This window comes from Cryptomeria japonica, chromosome 1, assembly GCF_030272615.1.
Source record: "Cryptomeria japonica chromosome 1, Sugi_1.0, whole genome shotgun sequence".
Classification (NCBI taxonomy): domain Eukaryota; kingdom Viridiplantae; phylum Streptophyta; class Pinopsida; order Cupressales; family Cupressaceae; genus Cryptomeria; species Cryptomeria japonica.
In genome coordinates, this window is record NC_081405.1 from 441303335 (window position 1) to 441314676 (window position 11342).

The 11342-nt window shown below is 35.4% G+C and overlaps 1 protein-coding gene across 1 annotated transcript; it reads right to left on the reverse strand.

Annotated features, from left to right (window-relative positions):
• Window positions 1-9031: 9031 nt before the first annotated feature.
• LOC131064754 (reticulon-like protein B5) lies at window positions 9032-11069 on the reverse strand. Its single transcript, XM_057999025.2, has 5 exons — window positions 10791-11069; window positions 10196-10376; window positions 9664-9805; window positions 9515-9584; window positions 9032-9411 (listed from the first exon to the last, which is right to left on the reverse strand). The coding sequence occupies exons 1-5, from the start codon at window positions 10930-10932 to the stop codon at window positions 9239-9241; spliced, it is 708 nt and encodes a 235-aa protein (XP_057855008.2). The 5' UTR covers window positions 10933-11069; the 3' UTR covers window positions 9032-9238.
• Between the last annotated feature and the right edge of the window lie 273 nt (window positions 11070-11342).

The window sequence follows — 11342 nt, forward strand, 5'->3', positions numbered from 1 at the left end:
TCTGCAACTTCCTCAGATCTCCTTCTTTGGTTTTCTCCTTGCTTCCTCTCTCTTCTCTTCACCCCACAATCTTCATGTCATTACTTTCTTCTGTCCAGAGATCTCATCTCTTATCAGGTGATTTCCTGCCAAAGTGCAATTCAAATTTTTGACGGTTAGGGTTTCCTCACCATCTATGAGGAAAACTAAATCCAATCAAATCCTGCATGATCTGATCACCTTGATGTCCATTTATTCATCTTCACCATTTCCACGCCTTTTAAAACACGTTTTCTAGATAAGGAAAACACGATCCATTATTTCGATCTACATCCATCAAACTACTATTAATCTCTGTTGTTTCCTTCTTGAGGTATTCATTCAATCCGATGTTCTTGCTTTGATCCAAGCACCAACTGCTCCCTGATCTTCCTCTGTCATTCCTTCTTCCTCAAGCCGCAATCAGTCTGATGCAATCCCGTGATTTGTGGCTCCTTCATTAATGGCGATTATCTGTTTCATCAACCCTGTCAATGAAGCCTCACCAACCACACCCTACTTGCCACCTCAGCTTCACATGGCATCACACCAATCAAGACATGGCCTACCAACATGCAGTCAGTCTGGCAAACACATATCGATAAAACCCTTTGCCAGTAGAGTGTTCTTCTTTTGTTAACCGATATAGCATCCTGTACCGATTGCACATCTTTACTTCCGGTGGTGTGAGACAAATTTTAACATTCTGCCTCTTCATCATAAACAAGCAACCATCCTCCATGCTCAATCTCCACCGGTTGAGATCAATGACAACTTAGTGCCAAAATGCGAATACTTCAGATCGACGATAGATGAGGGTTAGCACTATCACTGACAAAGATATCAGATTTGGCAGCATGATTATTGGATACAAGGTAACTCAATCAAACCATCTGAAAACTATTTCCAGCTCCTGTATATATGCGGCATAAGATCATGAGGGAAAATGAGAAGTTAGATCTCTGTGAATGGATATTAAATGAGTTATTAATTAACCTAGGGAAGATCAAAGGAGAGAAAAAGGAGACATTATGGTATGGAAATCTTATTTTCTATTTGATGTTATTTTTCATTAATGAAACTTCTAGTTTTGGGAAGAGACAATGGGCATTTGATATCCCGGTAGGAAGACAACTGAAACAATATATTGCTACATTGGGTAGTCAATGAGATGATAAAGTTTGGGGTTACTTCAAGGCATTCCAGAAGGCTATGAAATCTAGAGAGAGGGTTCCAAAATAAATTGTTGAGAAATACTCAACCGAGATATGCTTCATGGTTAAAAATGATGAAACCTTGATGGAAGCAATCAAACCCCAGAAGATATGGATTGAAGAGATGGGTTATGAGGTTGATGCTCAGATTCTAGATGCTTATGCAAAGATGTTAATTGATGCACCTATTGATGAAGATGAGAAATCCTTTGGTACTGCAGAATAGAAGAAGAAAGAGGTTCAAACTGAGTTTAACTAGAAGAAGAGGGAGAAACAACAAGGCAAGACTAGAAAATTTGTTGAACAAGTATCTTAGGATATCAAGGCATTAATGGATGTTCCAAAAAAAGGAAGGAAGAGGAAAGAGCCTGAAGTTTTCATTGAGCCTATTCCATCAGACTCTGGAACTGAGGATGACACACCCTTAGCATTCAAGAGGGTATTGAGGAAGAAAAGTGAAGAGTCTAAGGAGGAAGCAAGGAAGCAACTGGTAAGGAAGGTTACAATCAAGGTATCGGCAAATAAGAGAGCTCCAAAGAAAACACCTTCTACACCATTCGATATTGGAAGAAGAAAGAAGATGGATGACACAGATCTTGCAATTGTATCCAGTAATATAACTATTATTCCACCTAAGACTTATGTGAATTGGTAGATGAAATAACTAAGGATGGTATGTTGAAAAATGACGTACAATTTTATTATGAGCATTTAGATGATGATGAGAAAAGAGAAGTTGAGGAAGTAGTTTTATTATATTTGGATAGATATAAGAAAGCTTTGTTGGAAATTGAGAAGCAAATATCGACACAACTATATGACAACCTAGATGCTAGGAGATTATTAGCTATGGAGGAGGATAAGCACATAAAGATTCAAGAGTTGTTAACTACCTATGGATCCATTACTCCAGAGGAGTTGGATACGACACTTGAGGTTGTAGATAGAAAGATCTTTCAAAGCAAGAACAAGATAGTTAGTCTTATGTTAGGTAGGGTTAATGAGATAATCAGTGAGACCCACAAGGCATAGGTTCAATTATTTGCTGAAAAACCCTAGTTTCTACACTTCACCGAAGGCTAAAACATATACTATAGACATCCCGGTTGAAGGAAAAGGTAAAGGTATAATGGGTACCTCATCTGCAATTTTCAAGGATATAAAGATATTGGATATAGAGCCCTCGATAGAATCTAATGTACAGGACACATAGGTGATACCGACAAATGTTTAGATACCAACAAATTTAGATAGTATATAGGTTATAAATGCCGTGGACAATAGTCCTCCAGATCAGAATGTACAGGTTGAGGTCATAGTTCATAAGGATATTGAACCGACAATAACTAATACTCCAACAAGTGGTGAAGCCACCAGTGCAAAAGAGGAAGTTATAAAAGTTAATAAACCATCAGAGGAGAAGAGAGAGAGGAATCTGACAGGGAATCGATAGTGAGCACATCATTATTATCAATTGACACCTCACAGGTAGAGCAGAAAAGCATAACTGAGATGAGTTCTACTGAGCTCATGATGATGGCTACATAGAATATGATGAAGGAAGGATCTATGGGCAAAGGATTTATTGATCAATCAATCCCAATTTTGCATAGACTTGTCCCAGAGTGTAAATTTGACAAAAGGAGCAAGCCCATCCGACAAGCTCAAAATAATCACAGAGCCCATTTCTAAGGACTTTCAATTTTTACAACAAATATCAAATCGACAGGCACTGAATGTTAGGGTTTCAAGCAGATCCGAAGCAAATATGAACTAATAATTATATGTAGATCTAAATACAAAAGATAAAGGAATAAAATAGGACACAGATAACACAGAGATTTAACGTGGTTCACCCAGAATGGGTTATGTCCACCATACACAGTCGTCCAATCTTTCTTATTATCCAACAAAAATGGTACATAAACCTCTCAATACCTTAAGCATCCCATCTGCTTATAACATGTGTTTTTTAGGGCAACAAACAAAGTTGACATTTTTAGGGTTTTATTACAAAGCATCCCAGTCGCTTATAACATGCATTTTTTTAAGGCAACAAACAAAGTCGGCCTTTTTAGGGTTTTATTACAATGTCGGACCTCGATGAGAATACGTGCTAAGTGTACAGTACTTTGTTGATCAATCGCCACATATCAACACTGGAGAGGTTTACACAAGCGAAGAGAGCAACATTTGATCAGATGATTGAGTCGAAGAAGAAGGAGATTAATGATAAGTTGAAGTTGATTGATAATGCCTTAAGAAAATGTACCAATATTTACTGAGTATGCTGCAACACAGGTTTACTTACAATAGATTAGATAAAAGAGATTAAGGATACTCAGGAGAATATTGTAGGTATATTCAATTCTTTTGATGGATAAAATTCTTTGACTACATATATTGATGGCCAGATTTTGGTTTTGGAAGCTCAAGTTTTAGCCCTTGAAAGGGATAAAGACAAAATTATAAGAAAAACTAGAGTTCTCAGAGGATTGGTGAGTCCCCGGTTGGACTCATTGAGTGTACATAAGAAGGAATGCATTGATATGGTTGGTAAGCCCACACTGACATAATTTAAGGATAAAGAGTCATATGGTCGTATGCTTAATGGATGTGTATCTATTTCTGACACATTCAAATCAGGTTGGGATACTTATCTAGAGCTTTTGGAGAAAGCCTATCCGGAAATTTTCAAGTATATTCAGCTCCGGTAAGGTATTTTGGGACATTCTTTGTACAAACTTTCATTCTTCATCCCATTATTTTGGTATTTTTTTTGGCATTTATGTCAAAGGGGGAGGTATAGGTGAAAACCATATTCTTGGAGGTATGGAGTATTTTGTATAGTTCATGATCATAGATGGATATTCATCTCAAGGGGAGCAGTCTCAGGGTGAAACCGACAGATGGAAACCATTATCATTTTTCACATGAGTTTTGCCATCAATGCCAAAGGGGGAGATTGTTGGCAATTGACACTCATTTGATTGGTTTCAATATGTTGTCATTGATGGCAACATGTTTCGAATTTCATATTTTGGTTTGGTTGTTCACCAACAGACACTTCATTGACACCGACAATGACAGGTATCTTCATCGGTAGGAGGAATTCTTTGCATACTGACATTGCAGGCCGACATGACTTCATCAAGTTACCGGTATAGGAGGCCAACATCATTTTTGGAGATTCGACAATCGACAATTGATATTGATATTTATGTAGATATGTAATTGATCCGACTTGTATATTCATTTTGTAATTATCTATATAAGCCGACATAAGGCATGAAGGATTGTAAGGGTATAGAGGTCAGTTGATTAGATCATTTTGTGAAATAATACAAGGATATGAGTGAGAGAGATAATTGTAATGCGAGGAATGTTGATTATGTAAGAGGTTATTCCAGTAAGGGTTTAGGGTTTCAGAACTGGAACAGATAGAGCTTGAACCGAAACTCAATCAAGCATAACAGATGCATTATATGAGTTCAGTTTTATGTTTTCTTATTCAGAGTAACTATAGTCAGTGAGACTCCTTTGTGATGAGCAGTGTGCTCTAGGCTGTAAGCCTTCCTGCAAGTGCATGCCCCCATATTTTGTAATATCTCTTCATATGGCCAGTGGATTGATATTGTGGGTCACAAATCCCACCGTGGTTTTTCCTCTTTCAGGTTTTCCACATATAATTCTCTGTGTTATGGTATTCATTTGTGTGATTGGCTTATTGATTGATTTACTTCTTTCAATTATATATGCACCGGTTTACCGATTCGTGAATGCATGTTTTAATAAGGTTAAAATTGAACATTCTGGTAGAACACTGATTCATCCCCCCCTCTCAGTGTTCTTGGATTCCAACAATAATTGACCTTTGTTGCATCCACATACGTACCAATATATTCCATGGATATAATGTTTTCTTCCCATGGTGTACACCTCCAATCATCGTCATGTGAATACCTATTGATTAATGCAATAGGTTTTTCCTACTCAAATTCATTCTTTTGGAACACTATATGACATGAAAGAAGGGAAAATATTAAAGATTTTAGAAATATTTGAACTTACCAAGACTAGTGCATTTTAAAAAGAGATTCCTTGACTGACAAATATGAATCAATTGACCCCTTTCTCCAAGTGGTTGATTCATATTTTTCATTCTGAATTAAGGAAAAACACTCAATCAATAATGATCTCTTCTATATTATGACCCTCCAAAAGAAAATTTGGACTAGCATCAATAGGGGGATCTTGATGTATGATGTCACAAATTTCCATCTCATTGTGTAGGCACTCCTCTTCCCATATATGTTGGCCTACTTACAAGATATGTCCATTTGATTGGGAAGATAATAATTTGCATTAGAGATGAAAGGTATACAGTGGCTACAAGGAGGAACATCTGGTTTCTCCTTCATATCATTTCTTACACATAGTTCTTCTAGTGATAGGAATTGAATCGATTACTCTTCATCAATTAAGTTTTCTCTCTTTTGAACTTCATGTTCATATGTTGGTAGCGTCTCCTTTTTCTTCACCTCCCACTATTATAGTAGATTATTATTTCTCTTTGTCACCATTTCTATTACTTTACTACTATTGATCTTATCCTCTAGCCATTATGATTTCCTATTGCTACTCATGAATTCCCTTTCATCCTAGTAGCAATATCATTTTATGTAAGAAATTTCCTATCAATTAATTGATATGTATTTATAACTTGCATTATAAAACCATCCATAGGGGTTATTGATAATATATTCATTTGGAATCTTGAACCTATAGATTGGTTGTATGAGTTTCATTGAATTTAAATTATATTTTGAGTGGCCAAGTAATATTGTTATTTATCAACACTATGCTCCTCTTATAGCTCCAAATTATTTTCATCAAAATTATTACATTCATCTTCTACTCTCATGCATTCACATATAGATGTATCATATTAATCATTTTCATCCTTATAGTATTGATAACATTCTTGCTCTATTCATTTAGAGAGCATTTGAATTATTCATGGTGGTAAGTTGAGATTAATTCAACTATAGCTCTACAATAAGCCATTGTATTTATTTCAATGGAGATTAAATAATCCTAGTTGCCATAGTAGCTTGCAAAAGTGTGAAAATACCTTAAAATGCTCAAAAACCCTAAAGGAGATCAACTTGGTCAAAGGAACTCAAAACATTTCATCACAAATACTTCCCTACAAAGAATGTATATGAACCTAGCAAGAAAGATAGGCCTTTTAGAAACTTTTGATAGAAAAAAGGTCCCTTTGACAAACCAAAGTCATTGAACTAAAGACATAGACTTATAAATGGACAAGACATTTTATTGCATTCACCTTGGAAAATTTTGGAAACTAGGACTAGATACATGAATTGCTAATGAATATTTAAGCCAAAGGACAAATAGGATATAAAGTACTTCTTTGTCTTTATTGAGGAATGGGTAGGAAAGACCTGTATCCTCATGGTGGGTTTATGCCTTCCATGGTCAAATATAAGAGTATAGGATCTTGGAGGAATTGTGAAGACTCTAGGTGAAGATATGATATGATTTCAATACTATTTATATTTGCAAGACTACACATTTATGGTTATTACATGCTAGTGTGGGCCTCAATTAAAGCTAGAATGATGATATTACATAAAAAATGAGAAATCACACACACGTGCATGTGTGCGCACATTAGGGGCAACTTTGTTCGATCAACAACTTTTTCTTCCCTTTGAAGTCTTGACAACATCTCTCTACTTTAGTTTCACATCTCTTGACAATGATATGCTTGCTAAAGTGGGGGGAAAATATAACATTGTAAATTACATCTCGTACAATTTCATGTCACATAAGTGCCTTTTCTTTAAGCTGATTGGGGTCATTCATCATCTATTTGTCTTTCTTCCCACATGGATTGCTTTGTCAGCTTAGACTCTGGCCTCTTCCTAACCATGCTGACCATATGACTTATGGACACTAGCGCGCCATGGAGATGTTCGCATGTCGTGGTAGCATCCCATGAATATGTTAGTCCGCAGGTGGCCATTTGAGCATTACATTTGCGCCTCAGAGAGTTCGTAATGCCTTTGTCCACAACCATCGACGTCGAGATTCTTCCAGGGGGTCTATATCCCATGCATTTGAGATGATTTTGGGGCTTCTTGATCATTGAGTAAATTTTTAAGCTCTTGGCATATATTCTACATCTTTCATAGGCTTTTCCAACATTCATTATCCACCATTATCATGACTTCAAGGAGTTTTTGGTGTTGGACTTATCTCCTTCAAGTGTCAACTTATTGGGTGTTGAAGAGAAGTTATCTCCCTCTTCTTATTCATATTTCATAATATCATATCCATTGTTTTCTACTTAGCATATTCATTGTCTTCTTTATCCATATGTATCTATATTGTTTTTCTTTCACTCGTGACTATTATCTGGATTCTTCGTGGAGGTGGGAACACCAGAATGGGGATTTGACTAAGGTAGACCTCTAAACACAAGCCCCCAACATTTTCCCTTTTCTCTATCTGAGGTTTGTGATCTAGAGGAAAGGAGATTATCTTGGGGGAGGATTCAATTGTGGATTGGTTGTAAGCTTCCCTCATCTTTTCTTGCCTTCATTTTACTATTCGCATTTCGTCCCTATTATTTTATCTATCACAATATCATTATTTTAATCATATTGTCACGTCCACGTCTGATGTACGGCCTTTGTACTTTGTCTGTACAGGGCGTTAGCGTGCTGCACTGGTGTCCTAGTTTTGCGTGTTCATCCCGAGAACAAATACTTCACAGAGTCCATTTCAGGGGTCTTTGTGGCCTTAGTTGTTTATTTTGTACTTTGCATTCCCTCACTCACCTTTAGCACTAGTTTAAGTGAGGTAGAGCGAAGGAGAGTTTGTTCCTTGAAGTTCATCACTTCGAGGGTAGCAAATCTCGTCCTCTACACATATTACACAAATCCCTTTCAAGAAACCATTTTGAGCACTTGTATTAAAGTGTGGAGATCATAAGGCAAAAACCCTATTGATTTTGGAGAGTTATTTCATTTTATAGGTCACATTTGAGCTTCATTGATTGTAGATCCAACCTTATTCTATTGGTTTGGTTTGTACTATTACTATTGATATGAATATAAAAGCTTATTGTTGATGTTGTAAAACTATTTGAATGTAATAAAATCATTATTAATATAAAGAGTCTAAGAATTATATAGATATTATTTTCTATTTCCTTGTAATAAGGAGATCAATGCTTTTAATTGCCATTCTTTTTTAGAATGTGACGCTAATGATAATATATAAATAGTGAATTTAATCTGAGTTATTTAAGATCTAATTTGAATATTAGAATTTGATATAATTGTTGAATGTCAAATTTGGATAAGTATTTTGATTGGGACATTACAACTATTGAGATCTTTAAATTTTACTACTACAAGGATTTTAGCTCCAACCAATCTAGTGACAAAATCCACACATTTTAATTTTAAGAGGAAACATATGATCTTAAGACAAACAATATTTTTAAAAGTATATATACACAAAATTCATATAAAATAAAAAAATATTTTTTAAAATTGATTAAAGTTGTGAAACTACAATCCAAACACCTCATCTCAAAAAAATTAAACACAACACATTAAAATACTAAAACTCAACAACTTAACGTTATACCCCACACCCACACCCACCTCCCATAAAACAATATTTTTCTTTTTGAAGGGGGTGGAGGGAGAGAAATATGGCATCTCCCAAGGGGAAGAGAAGGTCATTAATAAAAATCAATGTGATTCTTAATGAGAAATATCAGACCATTGATCTATTATTAGATTTAAAAGCTTTAACGAGACAAACAACAGAGAAAGGAGAAAACGTGTATATGCTGGACTAGAAAGGGCAGCAGGGAAAGAAAAAACTTGAAGTGAACAATATGGGTGTAGAGTAGAATATGTATAGTTCTAGCTACATGTGTTATATGGCCTCTACTCTCCACCTCACTTCAATTTCTTGGGCTTTGCAGCAGGGCCCCTTGGAATCTTGTTCAGTACTTGTCTATCAAAGGCTTTGTATAGTTTTCTCATTTCCACAGTGGCAGAGTGTACCCACTTATCCACTTTATCTTCGTGGTTTTCATAAAGAAAGGGCACCGTCTCAATCACAATAAGCCCTGAACAAAACACACAAGTCAAGCCGATTGTCATATAAATGAAAAAAAAGGAAGAAAATATTTGAATAATGGGCAATCAGGCCTGAGTAATGAATTCCCTTACCCATATATAGGAGAGTGAGAAAATTGCACCAGCTGCCAACTACAGAGAGAATCCAGAGAGACCCAACAGCCTGCATTTTATTTCATAATGTTATCAAATGAATTACAATGAGATAAGATTAAGCATATATTGTCAGGCAGTAAAATTACCACAACAAATTTCTTCAAGTCTTTTCCTGATGCAACGTCATGCAACACTGCAGACAAACGATTGGCTTCCACTCTCACAGCAGATGCCACGTTGAGAAACACTTCTTCAGAAAACTTAATCTCTGGAATACGTGGAGGAGGTCTGTACAAGTATCAATTTAGTAGTAAATCTTATAGTTAGTATATATATCTTAAATATGTTTATCTAAAAATGTCAAAAGATTCAATTTAGATTTTTTTCTATTGTTAAAACTGAACGGTTCTAAATAACTCTATCAGAAATCAGTCTTACTTGATACAAGGTCCTATATCATAAGAGATGAGACCAGAATCTTATCCAAAAAAAATCGACAAAATGAATACCTTCCAATCTTTAACTTCTTATAAATGATATATAATCTTTATATATTTTTATTTTTTAAATATATTTTTTATTATTAAATAAATGTTATTGTAAGATACTTCTTACATTAATAATTAAAGTTTTCAGATCCATGAAAACTTACTAGATCTGTCCTATATAGGTACTTACAGTTTGAGTAAATTTGCTCCGTTGGACCAGACAAACATGCTGACAATGCCAAAAATGAAAAGATGAGAGACTAAAGTAAGCAGATGATATTCCATGTACTCAAAGAGCAACCATGTCAATGTAGTCACGCCCAGGCTTATGGCAGATGCTTTCTTGTTTCTCCAAAGCAGCACATCAGCCACTGCACAGAAAAACCCAGAATGAGAATGAGCAGCCCCATTCTTAATGATATCAATTTTTTTTTGTAATTCTTTTTATTATCTATTGTTGTTTTTAGATTAGATTGTGAGAGTTTTTTAAATCAACATTTCTAATCACTTCATACATCATAAATCATAATGAATATAATCCAAAGTATTGATACAAAACTCTCACACAATCTAATCTAAAAACAACAGCAATTAAAGTCATTAATATTATGAATTTTTTTCTAAATTAGATTGTAAGAGAGTTCTTTTATCCATATTTCAGATCACATAGTGTGATCCAAAACATTAACACAAAAATTTTCACACAATCTAATTTAAAAACAATAGCAATCTACGTCATTTATATTATTAAGAAACCAAAACAAATAACGATAGAAAGTACATACCTTTCCCTCCACCCAGAAGTTTATGCATGGATTCTTCTCTTCCAAAGAGGCGGCGGAATTGAGCTGAAGCAGAGGAGTTGGGTTCGTCAGAGTCAGAAGACGAGGAGGAGGAGGAAGAGTCGTAATGTAACTTATCAGACATTTTTCTTAACCTCTTTCAACACAAGTACTGCTGCTATCTCCTCTCCCCCACTGAATTTTTATAGCTGGTTAGAAATAGAGTAGGCCAAGAAACGAAGGGGAATACAAATAGGTGTCCTTCAGTATTTGATTGAACAGGAATTGCTTGGAAGCCAAGTTAGAGCTGTTCACACAAGTCACAAATTAATTGGTGTCAATTTTACTTCTAAGACATCTTTAGCTTTGCCAAGCTGTTATTCTCAAAAGAACCGACCTGGAGAATGCATTTTCTGTGGGTTTCAGGGATTCCAATTTCCACCGGTTGGGTTTGTATAACTTTCTTTAAAGTTGAAACTTTACTTACATATCTGTATTATTCCATTCTGACCTTTCTCAACCGTCATTCCCAGCGCCTCTTTGCTTTATGTTTTT

What these genes read in the sequence shown, in the direction of transcription:
- LOC131064754 (XM_057999025.2), bottom strand. Translation starts at nt 10,932, where the DNA reads ATGTCTGATAAGTTACATTACGACTCTTCCTCCTCCTCCTCGTCTTCT. An exon ending in ACTTCTGGGTGGAGGGAAAG is followed by an intron (nt 10,377 to 10,790) that starts GTATGTACTTTC and finishes TTTTCTGTGCAG; the next exon opens with TGGCTGATGTGCTGCTTTGG. An exon ending in ACTTGAAGAAATTTGTTGTG is followed by an intron (nt 9,585 to 9,663) that starts GTAATTTTACTG and finishes AATAAAATGCAG; the next exon opens with GCTGTTGGGTCTCTCTGGAT.